The sequence below is a fragment of the Acipenser ruthenus genome, chromosome 4 (assembly GCF_902713425.1).
Source record: "Acipenser ruthenus chromosome 4, fAciRut3.2 maternal haplotype, whole genome shotgun sequence".
Taxonomy (NCBI): domain Eukaryota; kingdom Metazoa; phylum Chordata; class Actinopteri; order Acipenseriformes; family Acipenseridae; genus Acipenser; species Acipenser ruthenus.
This window is the reverse complement of record NC_081192.1, coordinates 46,368,092-46,391,698: the sequence shown is the minus strand read 5'-3', so window position 1 is coordinate 46,391,698 and position 23,607 is coordinate 46,368,092. Positions and strand designations below refer to the sequence as shown.

At 38.9% G+C, this 23,607-nt stretch overlaps 1 protein-coding gene across 2 annotated transcripts in view; it reads left to right on the top strand.

The window, feature by feature from the left end:
- LOC117400647 (probable C-mannosyltransferase DPY19L4) overlaps positions 1-8,018 on the top strand; it is a 39,490-nt gene extending 31,472 nt beyond the window's left edge. For both annotated transcript variants that reach the window (XM_034000876.3, XM_034000875.3), the window contains exons 16-20: positions 333-389; positions 2,273-2,355; positions 4,086-4,218; positions 5,232-5,390; positions 7,086-8,018. In XM_034000876.3, the coding sequence (XP_033856767.3) occupies positions 333-389; positions 2,273-2,355; positions 4,086-4,218; positions 5,232-5,390; positions 7,086-7,250 (597 nt within the window). In that variant the 3' untranslated portion in view covers positions 7,251-8,018. The remainder of the gene's footprint in view (positions 1-332; positions 390-2,272; positions 2,356-4,085; positions 4,219-5,231; positions 5,391-7,085) is intronic.
- The last annotated feature ends 15,589 nt before the right edge of the window (positions 8,019-23,607 follow it).

Below are 23,607 nucleotides of genomic sequence, written 5' to 3'. Positions count from 1 at the left end.
GTATGTCAAACATACATTTTTACATTAACATACATTGAATATAGGTCATAAGAATGAACTTTGCTCATGTTGCATATCGCTCTTTTTTTAATTCACAGCTGTGGCAGGGGATACATGTCAATGACATGCTTTCTTTCTCAGTTTAGGTTTTGCTAATAATTAATTTAACCCCCAAATGTTGATGCTATGCAATTATATTTTATACATGCTTTGAATACTGTAAAAAGAGTGGTGTTTGGTTTTAATAATAGGCAGAGAAATAATTACAAAATAAACAGGTAACAGTGTATTCCTAATTAATCTCATTTGTTCCCTCTCTATGTCTCTAACAGGCTCTTATATTAAGTACTGCTGTTCCCACAATAATAGGATTCAGTTTATGGAGAGAGGTAAAGTGTTTTTTTTTTTTTTTGGTCAGTAATCTTTATATAATTGTTATTCTTAGGCCAGACATACACAAGCGTTTTTTATTGTCAATTCTAGTTGACAACAAAAAATTGACAACTAAATTGCTGTTGCTAAAAGTGCCGTCTGTTCGCAGTAAACATGTTTCAGCAGTTTCTGTAGTAATTGGAATAATTTTGAAAACATGTCAACATAGAAACACTTTTGGAAAATCATCTGTTGCAGTTCTTCAGTTTGTCTTTTACCTTGTCTTCTTTTTTTATTGCAGTCTTTATATTCCACACATATAACATCCCATAAACGTTTTCTATCATGAAAAAAAAACAATCAGCACTTTATTAACATGAAAAAATAACTCGCACTTAGATTTTACAAATTACAAACAGAATTAAGTGCCATAAAAAAAAAACACCCAAGCTACTGTGCTTTTCTACCCCTCCTCCAGTTAGGTCAGGCCTCCATTTCAAACAACACATTTTCACATGTGTAGTTGGATAAGCATTTGAAAAGATTTACTGCTCAGAGACGGGTTGTAAACCCATAACATATAATCTGTATTTACATTACTTACAATATGCCCGACCACGCTGGTCTATACTATAGATATGATGCATGATATATATAAGGATCTGTTTAAGTGAGGGATTTCATTGTACAGACAGATGAGGTAAACACTTCTGAAAGAGCTCTTCTAGTTGGACTGTTTCAGCTGTCGTCTTTTCTTCAGTCATTCATGTTTTTGTTTTGTAAGTGCAGTTGCTCCTCGAGTTGATAGGGTGCCCCTGGAAATGACCCATCTGTATAAATATATATATATGTATTTTTAAATAAATAAATGGGTTTCTCGACACAGCGTTTATAAAGGGTACTTGCTATATACTCCCACTGTAGCATTTGTGTGCTCATTGGATTTGCTTTTCAAAGCTTAACAAACTTGACAAACACAGTGTGAATTCAAATGAATGTTTCCAGGAATACCAATAGTGGAAGTGGCAGCTCTTCCATTCCAATGCAGCTGACAGAGTCAATTGTATTTCAAACTGAATAAACCCTTGAATGCAAACTTGCAAATACTGCAAGGTGATTGTTATAGATATGCATTGTAGGTTTTCTGTCAGTTACTAGTCATTTTTTCCAATTGAATGCTGGATGTCATTCTCTCCCTCATGGTTATAGGATTTGTATGTTGCCGTATGCATTGGATCACATCTTGCATTGTTGAAGAGTGCTGCAGAGTGCAAACAAATGCTTGACCTCAGCTGATGAATTTCCAGCAATTGTTAATGTTTGCATTAATAATCAATATTTAAACAGAATGGCATCGTCCAATTGCGTTGGACTAAGTCAGTATTACTTTCCAGGATTCTGTGCATAAAAATGATTCATAAAGCCAACACTGGAAAATTCTCAGTAATAGTTATGTACAATAAATAGTACTCTAACTAGAAAGTGAACAAGAACAGTGTCTAATCCTTCGGTTTTCCGTCAGCTGCTGATATCTCTGTGGTCACAGCAGTTGAAAAATCTCCTTCCTTGCACAGTGTGTAGACCGCTGGGAGGGGTGCAACGATATGATACAATGTTGGGTTGCTTACTATGTCTTCATGATCACAACTGAATAATACATTCACTGTTCATTGGGCGGGGCGGGGGTAGAGTAGTTTAAATAATTTTCAGCTGAATTAAGGGTTTAATAACATTAAAAACAGGGCAGCAAAGGTTTATAAGCTGAGATGGGATTTGTATGGCACTATTATTACAGGCTGTCTGTTTCTGTGTTTTATGCTAGCAGAATTATTAAAAAAAACATTAAAATGAATCTCCCTCAAATGCTGACATAGTTGCTGTATTCCCCCTCTGCTCTCAGTATTTTCCCAGATTAATAAACGAGCTGTCGGAGCTCCAAGAGTTCTATGATCCAGACACGGTGGAACTGGTGAGCTGGATAAAGTAAGCAGCCAACTCCCTCTTCATTTACTAAGAGTGCTGTCTTGTTTCTTATGTGAAGAATGTTTAAATGTAGGGGCTCATCTGGTAAAGGCGCTACGTGTGGAGTGCAGGATGCGCCCTATAGCCTGGAGGTTGCCGGTTGGAGTCCAGGCTGTTCTATTGCCGTCTGTGGACGTGAGCTCCCAGGGGGCGGCGCACAATTGGACGAGCGCATCCCGGCGGGGGGTTGGTCGGCACTGGTTTAGGTCGGCCAGGGTGTTCTCGGCTCACCGCGCAACAGCGACCCCTGTAGTCTGGCCTGGGCGCCTGCAGGCTTGCCTTCAATGAGCTGAGCCTAAAAATAATTGGATGCCAAATTGAGAGAAAATAATAAATGTTAACAATTGGCGATTACTAAATTAAAAAAAAAAAAAAAAAAAGTTTAAATGTGTAGTTTACTGAAGCCATTAGTATATCATGAAAACAGAAAGGAACTTACCCTACATGAAAATAAATTGTTACCAGATGTGACTTTGCTGCAAAAAGGTAAGGCTTCTGAAAACCTGCCAGCGTTTCTCTTAACTGTTTTTAAAATGAAGGTATTTGCCCATGTTTCTCTTAACCATTTTTTAAATGAAGGTATTTGCCCATGTTTACTGCATATCACATCTTGAAGCACATGAGTGACAGTGAGGTAAAAGTAGGTTAAGTGACTTCCCCCAGGTCATAGCAGTTGTGAATAGCTGATTTTCTAACTAGAATAATCCAATTTCAAATGCTAGAGTAGCAGAAACCCCTATGATGCACTGTGCTGTACAATGTTACAATGCAGCAAAATTCTGTTTTTGTAAAATCGTGAAAATCGTTGAAGCAGTACAATATCAGTTGAATATTTTGTAAAATATTACACTGTTCAGGATTTTCGTGTATCGTTGAAACATTTTAAACCTTTACAGCCTTGGTAAAATTGGGGGAAACAAGAAAAAGCCAACTCTAGCCATTTTGTATTGGCCCTGTTTCTTTTTATTTGCACTACCCTTGGAAATGTATGATACAGACTGCTTTCATGTGGTGTCAGGCTTAATTTGCACTGCTGTGCCATGAATTCTATAAATGATGACCTCTGGGAGCTGTACTTTCAGTTATTGTTCAAATGGGACCCTTATTTTCTCAAGGGATGTCCCCCTATTTTAACATATCTTAATGGTCACTAACATCTGCAGCCCTCCCTACATACATTATTATTATTATTATTTTGTTTATTTAGCAGACGCCTTTATCCAAGGCAACTTACAGAGACTAGGGTGTGTGAACTATGCATCAGCTGTAGAGTCACTTATAATTACGTCTCAGCCGAAAGACAGAGCACAAGGAGGTTAAGTGACTTGCTCAGGGTCATACAATGAGTCAGTGGCTGAGGTGGGATTTGAACCGGGGACCTCCTGGTTACAAGCCCTTTTCTTTAACCACTGGACCACACAGCCATGGCTTAGCGACTTGTCCAAAGTCAAAAAAATTCTCTCTCTCTCTCTCTCTCTCTCTCTCTCTCTCTCTCTCTCTCTCTCTCTCTCTCTCTCTCTCTCTCTCTCTCTCTCTCTCTCTCTCTCTCTCTCTCTCTCTCTCTCTCTCTCTCTCTCTCTCTCTCTCTCTCTCTCTCTCTCTCTCTCTATATATATATATATTCCATGTAGAAAAAACATAAGTGTGAACAACAGGCTGGTTGGACTTACCCCCTTTTTCTATGTTTGCAGAAAACAGGTTCCTGTGGCTGCTGTGTTTGCAGGGAGCCCCCAGATAATGAGTGTTGTAAAACTCTGTTCAGGTTGGACAGTGACCAGTTTACCTCTTTACAATGATGTTGACCTTTTGAAAAGGAATGAAAATGTAAGAAAGCTCCCAGTGGAAATTAACTTGCACGTTCTTTCATCCCATTAGCACATTTTATGATGCAATTTTTACATGCAATGTTATAGTACTGCCTAAATCACAGTCCTCTTGGTGTGCTTATTTCTATCATTTATTTATTGTGTGAAGCGGAGCAGGAAAGATTTTTAAGTCTGGCAGATTTTTAACATCTCCTGGTATTTTACACTTTGCAGCAGGCATCAGTCAGTGTGGTCTCTGGAATTCTGTATCGTATTCCTCATTGTGAAGGTTGTGTTTCAGGCACTTCCTAATGTGTTAAAACCTAAACTACTCGCAAGGAAAATCTTATTGCACATACTGGGCCAGAGAAACTCAAAAGAGCGTATTATTAGGATTATGTTATTATACGCAGAGGGATGTTTGCAAAATCCTTACCCCCCTCATTCCTGATTAATAACCAGCAGAGGGAGACATCCTCACATTTCATTATGTTCCTAGACCAACAGAACACTGCAAGCACGTTTCTTCAGTATACCGGTATATAATTGATAGCACATTGTCTCTCATAATAAAATACATAATATAAACCTTTTCTTGTCAGTAATTTGACAATACTGCTGCCGATGCAGTGTCAGAGCCTCAGATCAGATACCAATTCATCAGATATGCCATTCTCCTTATATTAAGCCCCTCAGATGTTTTTGTTCTCAACTACTCCTTTTTTTCAATAGTTTTTTTCACCACAACAGCAGATCAGAGGCCAACTGAGTTTTTTAATCACCCAGTACGTATTCCTTTATAGTGTACAATGTATTGTTAAATATTTATAATAACAGCCATACTGAATATGTTAGTTTCTCTTTGAAATGGAAGACAGCTCATGATTTATTAAAATGGTTAACTACCCGGTTCTTAAAACTGCTACACAATTTACAGTCTTTGTTCTAAATATTCCGAAATGCGTATGTTCATACAAAGTGACCACCTAGCAGTTTTTATTTAAAAGACTTTTTTCCCCATCATTTTTGCAGATTTACCAGGTCTATGCAATGAAGTCTGCAGAGGATATTTATAAGATCCTCACGTCATACAAAGCTAATTATGTGATTATAGAGGAGGCTGTCTGCAGTGAGATGGGTCCAGCAAGAGGTTGCCGAGTAAAGGACTTGCTGGATGTCGCTAATGGACATGTGAGTAACAGCCTGCGCCGGGGAAAAAAATAAATAAACGGTATAAAAATGCAGTAAAAGCCTGCCTCTCAGCCTTCCAGCATTAAGATTAGAGCCACTGGCATTAAAATGTGTGGCGGACAACCAAAATCAAGGCCAGAGCATGAATAATTGAAAAGGGTACATGTGAATTGGTTTTCTTAGCAGTTTATGTAATCTAACAAGTTTTTAGGCTCATAATCTTCAGTTTAGTTCTTCACGTTCCTTATAGAAGTTTAGCAAGGTATGTTTGCAGTTTTTCCATGCATTTACCATAGTGTACTCTGATTTGCCATGTTTGATTAATATGCTTTACTATACCTCTCTATTCTTTACAATGCTCACCTATGCTTTACTATGCTTTCACTAAGCTTCATTACACTTTGCAATGCTATTACTGTAGTAAACCTTTTTAAGGGATAACATGGAAAACTGAGACTTTTCCCTTTTGTTAGAAAAGTGCAGTAGGTAAGTGAGAGTGAGAGCTACACGGTTTAGCTAAACCTCTTTGAAAACATCCTCAATGTTTTCCTTGGTGGGTTCTATAGCAACAGAGGTTACTTACTGGTGAAGCTGTTGAGATATTTTTCATGTCTGCAGTTTCAACCTCGTCAGAAGTGATGGATGAAAATGTAGATTTAGTGTTCAATCAAAAAATACAGGGCCATATTTGAGATATATGTCCATTTATATCTGGATGAATGAATAGTGCCATAGAACAAATCATGGGGGTCACAAAGCAGTGCTATTAAATTAAACAAAATATAACAATATATAAATTACAGTAAAAACAGACTGCTTACCCTCGGGGACTTTGCTGAATGGACTCCCTGGGAAAGCAAAAAGTTGTGAGAGCACACATGGTAACCTTGCAATGTATATTTAATACATTAGTCCAGATAAAAAAGAGACAGATGTTAATGTCTGTACAACAGTGTTGACGTTTCGACGCTGCCAGCGTCTTCCTCCGAGCATTCTGGGGAGGCTTGTGTACACAGGTCTTAAATTGAAAAAGAAAAGAAAAAACAAAAAATAAAGAGAGAAATTGCAGATGGAAAGACATAGCAGACATATAAAAGCAAATGAGGAATTATAAATATTTAAAATACACAACTATCTAATAAAATAACATAACAAAAATATCCTAGAACAGCCCCAAGACAGCCAGTGTCCTTTCACAATGCTCTTACATGATTGCCGCCACTCACACCAGCAGGGAAGATGAATCTGTAGCAATCCTTAATCAGAGGCAGCAGAAACAGGAGTGTGATGGACACAGGTGAAAACAACAAAGTCCAGTGTTCTGCATGGTTCATATAACACGCGTTGAAAGAAATCCAGTTGGATACATCTGAGGCAACTTCTCTGTTAAATTTGAATTGCCAGCTGCTGGAGCGGGTGCTTATCAGCTGTCTGTGTTGTAAACATGTATTGTACTGCTGTTTTAATTAGATTAGCTCATTTATTAGAGCACTTACATACTAAGCGATGATAGTCCAGAAAACATCTCCACTAAGGGAAAAAGGTGAATCTCTGCTGGGGTGGCTAGAGTTTGATTTGTATTTATTCCCAGAAGCTGGCTGTTTTACAGTGGCATCCGTTTACATTAAGCTAAGAATGTCATTTGTGATATTATTTTATTATTTTTTATTTAACAACTTCTTCTTAACTTTACAGGTGGTGTATGATCAAGGTGACATGTATGCCTTCTCAAAGCATGGAAGATTCTGCCACGAAATTAAATTGAACTTGTCGCCTTACGTTAACTACTTCACCAGAGTCTTCTGGAACCGATCCTATCATGTGTACAAAGTCAACACTGTCATCTCTTTCCAGTACTAAGGGGGACTGAAGCCTTATCTCTCTACCAGTTGGTGCTGCCTATTATTGTTTTTTATGTTTTTTAATGTTAGAAATGTCTTGTCAACCCTATATTTGTGCAAATGAAAATCTGTCAAACATACATGCTATAGACAGTGTAAAAAATAAATAAAAGGGTTTATTTTTCATTTTACTGAATAGCCAACCTAAATGTAGTACTTGGCTAAAGCCCCAAGATAGAGGACTAGTCAGATCATAAAACACCACTATCAAGCACACTTTCACTGACATGTAGCTAACTTTTTTCAAGGTGGTGTATATTTCAATAGATTTCTGAAGCTCAGCAGCAGATCTTGCAATCAGGTCTAGTGAATGGATAAGTCTGCTCAAGCCGGCTTGTACTATGAGGACACTGACTACCATCATTAGATTCCTGAGATCCAGCAGGCTGAACTGCCAGCCACTTTAAACAGCGCTGTCACTTTGCCCTCAAGTCAAAGTATATCAAATCAATCAGGTTGGGCCTTTAGGTTCCAGCTTTGAAAAAGATAAAAGAATGATGCAAAGATGAAAGATGTGCTGCATTTTACATTTTGACATTCTACTTGAGAAAGCTGGGTCAGTCCTATTATTGTGACATGCTTTTTTTTTTAATAGTTGCCCTACTGGTTCACAACAGAAAAGATTCAATATTACCGAACAACCCTCTTTCAAACACTCACAAACACACACACATACAGTTTTAATATTACCGAACAGCCCTCTTTCAAACACACACAAACACACACAGTTTTAATTCTGTCATAGTAAAAGTTGAGGTTCAAGTTACCTGTATTTGTTGTCATTGAAAAATAATCAGTGGCATTAATGACTCTAGATTCAATGTAAAAAATAAAAAAAAACTGCTGTAGTAAAATTAAGGTGTTCTTTAAAATGTATTTGTTAAGTAGAGCTGCAGAAACCAATTATTCACAGATGAGGGTCATTGGTGTTGATTGGGCTAATTGGCAGAGTGAAACAAGTGAAGAAAGCTTCTTGGATTTGTGCCACTTTGAATGGTACATTAGCCCAATCGACACCTATGACCCTTACCAGTGGAGAGCTTATCTGACTAATCGTTCCGTGCAGCACTAATGTTGAGTTTGGTACAATTTTGTTACATGCAGTGCATGTATATACTGAGATAGTAGCATATATATATATATATACCAGATTCTGCCGAGTCAACCCCCCGGTTTGAATGATCTCCTCACCCCAACTTTTAGCTGTAAGTAACATTTTCACCATTAATTTCAGGTTTTTAATAACCGTGCGCAAATAATGAGAGCTTTTGACAATAACAAGCATTATACTGTATAAGAATTCTTAGACATAGAGTCATTAATTATGATATATTAAAACCTTTTTTTACTGTTTCCCCTGTAGAGAGTGGTGTGAGGCAGACTTGGCCTTCTTTATCAAGGCATCACTGGGCTTCCACTCAAAACGAGCAGTCAGATCGCATGTTCACTTTGGTTGTCAAAAGTCCCATCAGCACCACATTACTAAGTTTGCTGCGAGCCTCAGTCCTGTTTTTCCTCGTGATGGAGAGCCCTCTCTCACAATCTGCAGTGCTGTGCAGCAGTACAAGGAGTTGCTTCATTACTCCGTAGTAGGTAGTTTTTATTTAAGAGGTTTTTACAGTGTAAGTCTGCTTCTCATTCACACTGAAGAAGAAGTTGCAACCCAACGTAAGTTTTTCACGGGCATCTACACAAAGCTATGTCGTGCATGGTAGGGGAGGGTGATGCATTGCGTGAGCCCCATAAAGTAAGATTATATATATATATATATATATATATATATATATATATATATATATAAAATCAGCATATATAATATATATGCTTGTTTTAGAAAATTAACTTAGGGTAATAATGCATTACAATTGGCAATCTAAATTATCGGGAGTTTCTTGAGTCTCACCGGGAGACGGGAGATCAACTCTATGTCGGGAGTCTTGGCAGGTATGGAGATATCACGGCTCCCGTGAATAGAAACTACCTAGAAGTAGTTGCTCTGTGCATTGAATGATTCAGGCAATTGGTTGCTTCATCAATGGTGAACATTCAGATGATAAAGACGTAATCAATCAGACTCCGCAGTCTGATTGATTACGCTACAATCCATATTTTGGATATTTTTTTAAAAATATTTTAGACACTGCAAGAGCTTGTAACTTTGTGAAAAGATCTGAAATGACAAAACTGGACATACTGCAGCAACTTTAAATTGTATTTCACGTTTCATTAAATATGTTAACTGCACTTCTTGATTCTTTAGCGTGACTGTGTGCTGTGCTCTACCTTTGAATTTTAAGCATGCCTAATTGTAAACGCAATCTATCAACCTAATGTAAAAAATGCTCCCTCTGCAATAATGCCTGTAATTTGACTCGGGCAGGGGTGAAAGTACAGGCATTATTGCAGAAGGACTTTACATAATTTCCAAGTAAGAGTGTCCTGTGTAAAAAGCAACACAAAATAATACTTAACATCCAAAGTAGACCTATAGCAATAGCATTAAAAAAATGCCTCAGTTAAAACCTCTTGCAGTGTCTAATTTTTTTTTAATCCAAAATATGGATTGTAGTCTGTATCATCTGATCCAAAACCGTCGAAATCCACGTCTTCATCATCTGTACCTTCATCATTGATGATGCAAGCAATTGTCTGAATCATTAATGCACAGAGCAAATACTACTAGGCAGTTTTTTCATGTGAGCCGCAATATTTTCCATCAGGCATTATTTGCATATTAAACCGTAGATTAAACCGGAGATTAATGGTGAAAATTTGCCTTTGCTAAAAGTTGGGGGGGGGGGGCGGGGGAGGGTAGTTCAAACCGGGGTGTTGACTCGGCAGAATCTGGTAAACTGGTATATAATTTCTGGTATCATTACTAACCTTCCCCAAACATTAATGTACTGGTGATAATAATGAAATTGACCATATGGTGAATGATCCAGAGCTTTAGCTATATGCATTAGGAAACCTTTGTATGAGTACGAGCAGAGCTCACTTCTATGTCCTGTATGGGTAACGGCTGGCCCAATTTGTACCCAAGAAAATGTGTGTTTGCATATTTTAGAGCTTGTGCATAACCTGGAAATATCTGATGTCAGATGTATTTGTGTATTAGTCATCGTGGTATGATTCTAATTATCGTGGAATGCAATAAATTGTAAAAAAAAAGCAGTGATCTGGTTTATTTAAATCTTAAAATGAATCAACCGTGAATTTGGAGAAATCCAGTCAAACCAGAAGATGCAATGTATTCTGTTTTTTAACCCATTCCTCCTTTTAGGCATCATTTGACCTCCACAGGAAGCATTTCTATAATGGTTGAAACATAAATATTGAGGCAGCAATTTAACAGTAGGCTTTGTATTCATTTAACAGACACTGTTGCTGCAGTTCAGTCATGATCTGCATGAACTAGTGGCAGCTATTCAGTGAGACCATTTAAAGTGATGTGCTGTATGGCCTTGATTTGAAGGGATTGCCTTTGTTCAGCGTGATACACTGAATTATATTGCATATGAATCAGACTGGTGAGGCATGATTTATTTAAATCATCTTTAAATCATCTTGTTAAATCAGTAGATCTAAAACTGCTATGAAACTTGTTTAAATAATGTACCTGTATTTTTTTTCTTTTTATGATTAACATCCTGACAACTGTTTACACTTTCAACTTTAAAGAATGTTTCAAAGCTCTTTTGAGTCACAGCAGGCAGAGCGATTTAAAGAAAAAAAAACATAACAAGTGCTCTGGCTTTTCTTTTCTGTGCCACATCATGGATTATTATTGCTGTGTTACACTATCAGTGCACTAGAGCAGATATTTTGAAAATAACTTTGAAACTGATTAAAGTTGTAAGTGTAAAAAGTCTGGATGCTAACAATGAAAAGAACAAATCACAGTTACATTATTTAAACCGTTGTATTTTTTTGGAAATCCGCTACTTACTCTTTAAACATAAGGAAGTGTTTGGTAGTTTTGGAGCACCTGTTGAGTCCTATAAATCTGGAGGACTTTATTGCTATAATTATTATTATTTATTTATTTTAATAATTCTTCACGTTATTTTGAAATTATATTCTTTATAAATTATTTAAAAGTATTAGTTTTAATCCATTACATGCTGTTAATATATTCTAAGTAATCTGGGTCGGATATTGGTAACTTTCATTGTGCATTAAGATTTTAAAACGATGATTAAAACGTAGTTTGTTTACCATGCACTCACTGTAATGGAGGTCAATGGGAAAAGTGAAGGCCTAGACAAATGTTAATTGCGGTTACTTATGTTGTATTTTTAATGTAAATATAATTTCGGTAAGAAGTCAGGAGTTGTATACAGTATTGTTTCCATCGTTATTGTTTATATTTAGTATCTATTATTAATCTGTATGGTAACAGTCATATGCACTTCTGGGTAAACTTGTTCAGTATACACATGCTCCAATACTGTATGTATAGGCCAGTGGTGTAGTGGTAAATAAAAAAAGTGGTTAAACTCCCCTGTTTGGTGCTCCAGGCCAGACAGTGGCATGGCAGGAACTTGGGATGACCATTGTGTACATGTTTTTTAATTGGGTTTTTATGATGTTTTTTTTAACATCGTCCGACTACACTTGTCATCCTTTCAGCGCCTTCCTATTAATTACCAAACCAAAGAAGTAACATCGCACACAGTATTATCTACGGTAAAATAAAGAGAAACGCAGTGAGCACACACCTTTGCAGTTAATCAAAAAGTCCATGTACTAAAATATACTCTAACTTGTCTAAGAGACTCTAGGCATTTGTATTATTTTTTATTTTAAATGGTGTTGTAGAGATGATGCCGTCTCTACAAGTTTTAAGACAGCAAGGTCAGTTGTGTTGTAGGGATTTATGTTTTATGTACTAAAAAATTGACACAATTTATTCCCATTGATTTATTTTTATTAAAAAGTCCCCTAGATCCCACTTAACTTTCCCCTAGATCCCACCTACCTTTTCTTCTTTCCTTTGTGTTTATTGCTGTTAACATGCACTCAGAATTAATAATAATAATAATAACAAAAGATTTGCAAACGCCGTCTTCTCATCGTAATTAGTGGATGGGCACTACATGTCTTAAAACGCACTCGATTGGCTATGCTAGGTAACTCTGCTTCTCTTAACCAATAGGATTTCCCTGCCGTCCAAACTGATATACCCAAAGCAGGTGATTGACATCACTGCGGCAGTGCAGCATTAATATCCAGAAAAATATATATTCTCAGGGTCCAGAGCTAGATGAGTGCTGTGCATGTGATTTTATGAAGTGAGTGCGCAGCAACATAACAGACACATCGCTGGTTACAGCAAAAGTATACGTCTGCCCCTTATATGAGAAGTGGGTAAACGCTATATCGCCGTTTACCTGCGTATACCCTCGACTACACCACTGGTATAGGCCCTAGTGGAATCTAATCGTTGTAAAATGAAAAAGTATGTATGGCATATTATTTTGTTGAATAAGTCCAATGCTATGCTGGCTCCAGGAATCAACCACAGTGCGGCCTCCCTAGCGCATCAGCATGACAACCGTCTGGACTGAGCTGAGTAGGGTACTTCTCTGGGGTCTTCAAGTGGGCACCTTCCATCCTTGGTGTTTTGTCGACTAGCCCACGACACCTTAAGAGGGCTCGACAGTGCCCCCACTCAACTAAGCCCAGCTTACTTAACTTCCTTTACATCAACGTTCCTTTCTTTCTACTGTTCTTGAGATCCCCAGCCAGAATCTTTCAGTCTCAGCCAGAGCCAGTTGCTGCTCCTCTGCTGCTTCAGATAAGTTCTTCACTATGCGTCGCAACTCTTGACCACTGAATCCGATGTCTCTGAGAAACCGGGTTGTGGAGTGAACCACAAATCCTCCACAACCCACCTCCACTGGGTAAACCTGGACTCTCCATCCTCGCTGTTCCGCTTCAGCAGCTAGTTGAGCGTACCGAAGTTTCTTCCTTTCATACGCCTCATCTACAGCATCCTCCCATGGCACTGTTAACTCTACCAGGTGAACAAGGTGTGCTGATCCAGACTACAAGACAATATCAGGTCGAAGGTTAGTGGTGGCAATCTCAGGTGGGTAAATAAGCCGTTGTCCAACATCTGCCAGCATTTTCCAGTCTCTAGCAGCTTCCAGTTGTCCTAGACGAGTTTTGGTTTTAATACCTTTTCCTGAACCACTGCATAAGAAAGTAACAGTTAACTCTTCTCAAATTATTGTGGTCAGGTTTTATCTTTGTTGTGATCTCTAGTTTTATGTCTGTCTGACAGGCAGTTTATAAAATGATCCTTTTCTTTCATGCAGCTATACATGTGTCATTTTCTGAAGGGTAGTCCTTCGTCGCATTGTGTAAAGGGGGTGGGGGTAAATAGACCTCTAGGCTGCCTCTTGTTCATATAAAAGAACAGGCTTGTATAACCTGCACTTAGCCAGCCTAGATTTTCTTATTTGATATTGTAGTTTGTCATGCTATAGTACTGTGGTGAGCTCTGTTACCAAAATGATATGCTGTCATATTAAAGAGAATGTAAAAACACTGTTATTAAAACTGTGAAAGATAAACATGAAAATATCTGACTTGTTCTTTTTTTGAATAAATAACACCAAAGCATTTTTTTTTACAGTCTCCTCATGGCAGACTTTATTATCAGCATTAAAATGATATTGCCTCCTTGAACATCTTAGCTGAAAAATGGTCAGTGCCGCATGATGCCTTAAGTCTTATAAAATTGCTTGTCGCTGAATTTTATAGCGAGCATTTGATGTCTTGAATTCAAGCTATTTTGTGAACAGTATTCAAGCATGAACTTCAATTTGCTGTTCATAAAGGGATTATGCCTTGGGTTGTATAACTCTCTACCTACCCTTTACTTAAAAAGCACAACTGCATTTTGATTTCACAGCATCCAGCGAGTGCTTCCAACACTATTCTTTCTCATATTCAGTGTCCATTTTAATAACAGCCATTGCAGTGGTCTGTAATGATTACAGGCACAGGGGAGAATCAAAAGCTTATAACCCTGGTTAGAAGTCAAAAAGAAAAGTTTTATTTTGTTGTTTGGGTGGGAATAAATATTGCAAGTGTATAGTAAACACAAATATAATTTTGGAGACAATAGGCATTATATCATATACTTGGTTTAAGGGGTCTTTTTCAGTCTGATGGGTAACAAGCTTACTGAAAAACCCCAGTGGCAGTCATGATCCCCACCCATCCCTCTTTAACTACAATACTAACAAGCAGTCACTGGCAGTCCCAATGGTCACAAGTCAGCATAAGTTATCTGTCCAGGACTTGACTCCTACTTTAATGACTGTAACATAGCTGGGCCCACTTGTAAATCTTAATGCTTTCATGCATAAAATATTGAAAACAGCTGAAAAAAAATGGTTTTGGACACATAGAGTACATATATTGTAATTGAAAATTCAAAAACAGACCAAAAAAAAAAAAATCTTTATATGGAGCAAAAATGGCATCCTCATGTGAGGTCATCATGCATTTGAGTCTTCCATATGTCCCCATATAAAGTCTAGACGAGAGTTGTTTTTTTGTTTTTTTTTTAAATCGGTTCCCATATGAGGTCACCATGCGTGAAAGAATTCATTCTCGCCATATTTGGTACCATAAGGAATATTTTATATAAAATCTCAATCTTTCACTTTTGTAGTGTTGTTTTTTTGTTTTTGTTTTTTTTTAAATTGTTAGATGTTTATGTTTACTGGGGAGCTATTTTTCCACTGTAAGCAGTAAATCAAAATACCATGAAAACATTTTTAGTGGCAACTTTGCCGTTTTGAAAATGTGTGCTGCCTTGTAATAACTGAATGTTTACCATTGAGACTGTAATAGAGGTACACAGTATAAAGAATGCAAGAATACTGCTTAGTGCAGAAGAAGGTAGTATATGGACTGACATCAAAATCAACATCAAAGTTATTCAAGCACTTTACAATATCTTGTGAAACGGTGTTGTAATTAACAGCCTGTAGGTAAAGTGTATCTGCAAGGACAGCTTTCAGTTCTAGTATGTCAGATGCATGTTCACCATTTAGTTCTTGTAAAACAAATACCATTTGTAACCCATACTGATCTTGGGCATCAGTTGACTGGTCAGTGACCACTGACAAGCAACCAGACTGTTTTACTAATTCCATAATCTCCTGCTTCTCCGGCAACTTTAGGTAAGCATTCATGTCTCAGCTGGGCTGATCAAGCAATCGCTCCACCATTTGCTACACTCAGTCTGAAGAATTTATGTAACTTTTGGTTGTCCAATTTTTTAAAAGGGACGTTTGTGCAAACAAACGCCTCTGTCGGGTCAAAATGTAATGTGTTTCATGCTTCACGGTTTTCAGTGGACTTTTGGAACATGGAAGTCACCGTTTTTTGTTTCTTTGCAAGTAAAGCAGTCGCTGTACTGCTCTGGATTTCCACCTTTCTCTTTCAGTGAATACTTGAATCTAAATGCCTGTCAACAGCTGATTCTCGGTAGTGATCTACAGTAACGTTACAGGACGTGTAGAAGAGCTTACCTCCATCGCTGTTTAAAACTGCTGGACACTGCTTTATGCGATCTGCTGCAGACACATTTTTTAGAGACATCCATTTTCTTGTTTACAGTGTGTAGTATTTTAATTTCCCGTGTAGATTGCATATAGGTTTGGTTTACATGCACTTGAAAATCGACTCTAGAGTCATGACTGTGTGACGTTGTCAGGCGAATACATTGTGAAACAGCAAAAGGACGTCCTTTTGGCAGCACGACTTTCAGGGCAGGGTCAATCGCTTTCTCACGATAAAAAATAGCTGTAAAAAACCAAGTAAACCTGAGCAGGAATCGTGGCTCACGAGGTTTCAGCAGTCAAGATTCCTTTTTTTCTGACTTAATATCACGTAATCTCCAGCAGAAAGGCTGTACAAAACATAGACCCCCCCCCCCCAAACGCACACACACACACACAAATATAAATTCTAAGTAGTAAAACTTGTAGAAATTATATTTTATATAATTTTGTGTGTGTGTTAGAAAGGTAACCAGACAAACAAGTAGCTAATACGCGGCATAATTCAGAATGTGCGTGACAACACGTGAATTAATTTCTCTTGTTAAATGTTTTTATCTTCATGGCAACGCATGAAGTTCTCCTCAGGATATTCAGTCGTTCTTTTCCTACTTAGTAAACAGACACAGACATTTAAATATCCCCTTCCCTAAATGACTATGAATTGAGTAATCTGCATTGGTACGGTCGATTTTTTTTTCCTAAATCAGAACTGCAAAGCAACACATTTCCTGAAAAGTATGGCAAACAGGTCATGAGTTAAACTGTCATGACTTGTGTATGTAAACATAGTCATATGACATAATCACTGCACAGCACAGTATGTGCATGGTGAATAGTACACGCAGGCACACAGCAGAGCTGTACAGTTTTGTTAATGTGATTTTTTTTTTTTTGTATGAACTACAAATAATAATTATGACTTTTATTTTCTTAAGAATATTTTAAAAATCGCAGTATTGGCTAATTTCACGATTTCCGCGCAGCCTGTGAATTTACACAGGGCCTTATTTATTATCGACATGGGGCAGATTGATTCAGGGGGACAGTTTGATGGTTACACTGGTGTAGAATCTCAAGTAGCAATTTAGACAAAAGCTTCCAGCGGGTAGTATAGTACAGGTGCGTAGGTCATACATCGTAGACATGCACTAGATTTATTTTCAGCATGAGGATGGTCTTGAATTGACCAAAATATCTGCACTTTGTCCAGCGTGTTTGGCCTGTACTTTTGTATAAAGTAAACACTCTGGTGTACCAATTGTACTTGGAGGTTAGACATGATTTTGAGAGCTCTATAGATGATACAGGGATGCTTTAAAAAATGATTTTAAAATGTCACCGGGATGTGATGGCTGAACAGAAAATGTGTTTCTAAAGAATGAGAAGAAAACATTACTGAGAGAAATCTCATATTTCACTCCCGTAACTCGTTGTTCTTTAACCTTTTGATACCTTTTTTTTTTAAACAATGATGGCCTTGTTGACTTGGTTAAAATCATTATAAGGAGTAGAAAGGGATTGTTTTGAGTTATTTACAGGTGTTATCATACAACTAGCATTCAACTGAAAAGCAGACGAATTCTCTCTGCCATTCACATTGGGAGAGGATGGAATCATTCTATGTGTTTTTATTTTTTCATATATAAATGAGAACTTCCCATTCAAACACAGTTGCCAAAGCAACCCAGTGCCTGTTTATAAACCAACTGGATCTCTAAGCAGTGGAAAGATAATCAATCTTGTTGTACACTTAACACTTCCTGTTATGTGTTAATTAAATATCCCATTAGAATCTGAAGGGGAAAAGGGCAGTGGATGTTTTGCACATGCCTATTTGCAGTGTGTGTTGCCTGTTCATATCCTACTAATGAATTGGGAATTGAACTGTATTTCTGCCACCTCTGATCGCAGCAGTATGGAGTAGTGGTTAGGGCTCTGGACTTGACCAGAGGGTCGTGGGTTCAATCCCAGGTGGGGGACACTGCTGCTGTACCCTTGAGCAAGGTACTTTACCTAGATTGCTCCAGTAAAAACCCAACTGTATAAATGGGTAATTGTATGTAAAAAATAATGTGATATTTTGTAACAGTTGTAAGTTGCCCTGGATAAGGGTGTCTGCTAAGAAAAAAATAATAATAATAATATTGCATTTTAAGAAAAAGGTTCAAGTTTCATGATGCTAGAACATATTTAGATTCTCTTATGTTTAACTGATAACTAAGTATCTTCTTTGTGGATAAAATCTGATTTTATTCTAATGATAGAGACTGTTGTCTCCAAGTACACTCAATTAAAAAAAGTCAGTCATTTGGCTCTGTGATAGGTTTCTGAGAGGTTGCAAAAGGACCACATTGCAAGCAGTCACTTTAAAAGGTCCTCCAAAAAGACATTGATAACCACTGCAGTAGGTAACTTTACTGCACACATACATTTTGGAGGTGCATTGAAGAATGGCCATAACAATTTGCACAGTATGGTACAATGGAAATAAACTAAACAATTCATATTTAAGTATTGACGACTCTACAGACCATTGACTTGATCTAGTTTATTACATGAATGTGTTAGACCAGGGCTAGAAGTACATTTTATTATTTTTTTTATTTAGTAGTAGACAATTGATTTTTACTCCGTTTTTCTCCCAATTTGAAATAGCCAATCTTTTTTTTTTTAGACTCAGCTCACCGTTACCACCTCCGCGCTGACTCGGGAGCGGCGAAGATGAACACACACCGAAATGCAGCCAAGTCAGAGTTACAGTGTTGGAGGACAATGCAGCTTACAGGCAAGCCCACAGGCGCCCGGCCAGTCTACAGGGGTCGCTGGTGTGCAGTGAGTCGCGGACACCCTGGCCGACCTAAGCCCTCCCCACCCGGGCGACGCTTGGCCAATTCTGTGCTGCCCCTTGTGAGTTCTCGTCCATGGTCGGCAGTGGAATACCTGGACTCGAACCGACGACCTCCAGGCTGTAGGGCGCATCCTGTGCTCCACGCGGAGCGCCTTTACTGGATGCGCCACTCTGGAGCCCCCCCAGAAGTTAACATTAACATTAACTTTAACTTTAAAGTTAAGTTAACTGCCTGGAAAGTAGGTAGCAAAATGGTCTTCGACTAATAATAATAATAATAATAATAATAATAATAATAATAATAACTAACAAATCATACACACCTATAAAGCGACAAAAAATAATAATAATAATAATAATAATAATAATAAAAATAATGTTTGCCACATTATCGTTGAATCATGCATTGTAAGACCTTAACCAAGCTTTTTGAAAATGAAAGCTAATTCCAGCACGTACTGCTACATTTAAAAGTTTTATGCAACGTGTTTCACTAACTGGTTTGTTCATAAATATCTATGCTCTCACCCTGCCTTTCACTGCATTTTAAATGCTATACAATTTTGAAGAAATTAACTAAGAAGTAATAACAGAATAAGGGATATCAACACAAAAAAACACGCTGGGTTAGTTTTATTAAACGGTGACATTAGTTAGCTATGCGTATAAGTTAGTGTTTGATGGTGCAGTATATACACACAATTGTAATACAGTACATGCTTTTAAATCTGATACCTATTGTAGCAGTATGTAAAATTCCCTGTTAATGACCCAACAGCAAAATTAAATCAAAATGTTACCCATGCACAGGACTGCATGAAACGTAAAAGTTAATGCAATTTAGCAAAAGATTAGAAGAAAAAATTCACAGGGCGCCTGCCGGGACTATAGTGTAGTACAGAGAAGGCAGAAAGGAAGTGCAACAGTAATGGGCAAAGGGACCCGACTTTAGAGAAGTGGACAGCGGCCCGAACCTCTGAACAGACTGCGTTCTGGATAGAAAAGAGATCCCCCACCAGAGAGCTGTCCTCTGCAGAGGAGAGGGCTTGGTCTTGAAGCCTGCGGCCCCGGGGATCTGAAAAACATGAGAAAAACTCTGCTGCGACAGAGCCGCCTCGCGGGGCGAGAATAGGTCTCGCGAAGACCTGAAAGGAAATAAAAGGAAAACCTCCCTTAAATAAGGTTGAGGAAGCGCAGCTTGCCTAAGGTCGGGGAAGTGAGACTCACTTACCCCCCAAAGAATGGACCCCCGGCTCCCCGCAAAACCTCACCATGAGACAGACAACAGAGCACGTGCCAATGCATAACATAAATTCAAGGATGAAATTACATACAAGACAAAGAAAGAGGGGTTAGTGTGCAATGGTTTATGTGTTTACCTGCCGCTCAGTGGAGAAGAAAACAACCCCCTCTAAAAGGGGAAAAACCTGGTAGCCCAGGCGGTCAGGAAGCCCCTACTCCGGGCATGCTAACAATTTTCTGATGGGCTGTGGCAATGTCGATGGGAGATGGGCGAATGTATGTTTCTAATGCTGATGAAGTTCAGCGCCCCATACTCTTGATTAGGTGGAGACAGATGTTCGTGCCGGCTTCTGAGGTCGCTGCTCCTATCCTAAATGAATGAGGGGTGGGTATAAAATCAAGGTGAAAGACCTGCTCTGGAAACGAGAGTAGATGAATGTAATGACCTATCTTGCCGCTGGGAAGGTGGAAACTGATGGGATAGTAAACTCTGAGCATCTGAGGAATCTGAAAAAGCAGTTAGACATAGTACTTCCATGGTCAGGTCATTGAATGGACAGGAGCAGCCTTTTCTGAGGGTAGAGATTAAAGAGTGAAGGATATGTATTGATATAAAGGAGCCGGGAGGGAGCAGCAGGTGGAAGGGGGAGCTCTTGAGGATCCCTCTGAGTGTCAAGCGGACTGATGGGATGGATAGGAATGATAGGAGTGAGTTGAGGCGGTAGAAATACTGAATTCCAGAGATGTAGGCTTTAATGGTAGTGGGCAGCAGTGTGGAGTAGTGGTTAGGGCTCTGGACTCTTGACGGGAGGGTCGTGGGTTCAATCCCTGGTTGGGGACACTGCTGCTGTACCCTTGAGCAAGGTACTTTACCTAGATTGCTCCAGTAAAAACCCAACTGTATAAATGGGTAATTGTATGTAAAAATAATGTGATATCTTGTAACAATTGTAAGTCGCCCTGGATAAGGGCGTCTGCTAAGAAATAAATAATAATAATAATAAAGTAGTGGGGCTAAGTGAAGAGAATCCCTTGCATGGGCGATGGAGGCTAGAATCCATTGCTCATTGGAGCAGGATGGGATGTATTTGGTTTTGAGTGCAGAAAGTTGTAAATCTTTTCCATCTGGTGGTGTACAATGATTTGGTCGCTGGGGCGAAGGCTGTGGTCATGTAGTGGAGAGCAGCTTGCAGAAGGTTGGAGATTGTTGTATTTAGTTGAACAGCAGATGTTGGTGTTGCGGAGTTTGATGAGGGCTGGGGTGGCAGCTGGAGCTGAACGAATATATGAAATTGACTGCTGAGGAAGCTCAGCGCTCTTTGCGCCTGATTCTGGAAACAAGGGCAGAGAGATGAGATGCCGACCATCCTATGTGTTACTTAATACGGGATCGATCGGCGGTTTGCTACCATCATGTCTGCTTGAAATGGAAAAGGTGAACTCACATTCAGAGATTTGGGTTTCATAACTCCAGTCATTCTCCTAATAGTTATATCAAGACAGATTTCCGGTCTCGCACCACGTCTCTCACCTTGTATTAATGCTCGTAGTATTTGAGAGGATGAGCGGACATATGACTAGATAGCTGAGGAAGTCAAGCGGCCCATATTATTTGATTAGATGGAGATTAGCGCTAGCGTTGCGGAGGTGGCTGCCACGATCTGAGTATTGGAGGAATGCTGGAGTGTTGGAAGCGCTGGAGGAGGGCAGTTGCAAATTTAAACATTGAACTAAAACAACTTTTGCATGCTACAGTGGTGAGCCGATCTGAAGAGAGAGCCAAGATCTGCTGTAGTGAGGAGCAATTAACAGTAGAGGATAGGATCTGCAGAACGGTGCGGAGATCTGAGGAAGTAAACGATGGAGTGCTGTCAGAGTGTGCAGTGGCCTGCTGTAGGGAGCTGAGATCTTCTAAAGCGGTGATCTGTAATAGTGAATGGAGGACTGCCATAGAGAGCAGAGATCTCCTGAATGCTGTGGATATTGGTCTTTGAGTGTTAAGGCGGTTTAGCTAGAGCCGGAGATGGGCTAGTTTTGGGCAGGGATGAAGAATGCATAGATCTGAGGCCGCTGCAAAACCTATTGATTTGATCAGGAGCAGTCTATGAGTGTATTGTCTATTGCGGGGTAGGAAGACACTTTGACTGAAACGTTGATAGGACATGGTTTCCATATCTGACTGATGGCTCAGTTGAATGAAGTGATGACTTTGAAAGTTGAATGAAGTGTGTTGTGATAAGCATTAAAAGAAGAAGCGAAAGAGAAGTTGTGGGCTTCTTGCTTTTGAGTCCAGATAAGTGTAGTTTTTAGAAGATAAAAGTTCTGAGTTGCAAAGTTACAACCAGACATCTTAAAGGTTACATGATGACAACAGTTTGCAGATATACGCTCTCCAAGCACGGATCAGAGTAATACAAAAAAACATTTCAGTATTCTCAGTTTAAATGCAGTCTTTCAGTGACATCATGATTTCTCTTTAAACCAATCACAAGAAGACAATTTTCTTTTGGTTACAGTTATACAATCTCTTAATCAGTCCAAGTATCTAACACTGTCCAGATCTCCCTGAAGGGGCTAGCTTTTACGACACCATCATAAACCAAACTTGTTCCTAAGCCTGAAGGTAATTTAACCTTTTTAGTCAAGGAGATAACCTGTCCTGGAACAACCTTATGGTCATCCTTTTGTTTAGGGTAAGAACAGGAACAACTGAAAGATCTTAATCACCTCTTCAGGTTCTGACCAGAATTCAAGACAGAAAGATTTTGTCTCTCTCTACCTAAATTTAACCAAAATTTACCTTCATAGTAAATTCAATCTATGAGTTGTATTATAAGATCTAATAATGAATTTATCTCTATTTAAATGTACCAACAAAGTGCATTGATGAAGTTTGTCGGTTTCGAGGAGTGGAGCCAGATGGGTTAGTGCGAATCCGGGAACAGGAAGAGGCAGCAGGAATGGATGCTTGATGCAGGGAAGCTGGAAGTTAATGTGATGGTGGATTCTGAGCATCTCGGAAAACCGATAAGCTCATTGCTTCATGACCAGGTCCTCGAAGGAGGGAGAGTTGAAATTGAAGAAAGTCAGTTAATTTAGGTAGTTTAATTTAAGGTTGAGGCAGGAGGGGACTCCTGTGAATCCCTCGGAGTGACAATGAACTGCAGGAATGGATAGAAAAGTTGGAGTGTGTGAGATTCACAGCGATAGCAAACCAGCTGCAAATATGTATAACTTGTGGTGTTATACTGCTGTCTAGAGGTTGCAACTGGAATTAAAACCATTGGTTTCAGTGAAGCAGGGTAGAATATATTTGGGTATTGTGATTAAAATCCTTGTCGATGTATAAAACATTTGCGTATTCTTTTTAGATTTGAATAATAAAAACATTTGATGCATGTTTTTTGAACAACCCTCTCTGTCTACCCCAACTGTCCTGTTAGGTGACTTCAATATCCATCTCTCCAACCTCAGCCACTCTGCCGGATTCCTCCCTCTCCTTCACTCCTTCGACTTCTGTCTCTCTCCATCCCCCCCTACCCACAAAGCTGGCCGTCAACTGGACCTCACCTTCTCCAGGACCTGTTGCCCCTCCACCCTCTCTGTCACCCCCCTGGACCTCTCTGATCACTGTTTCA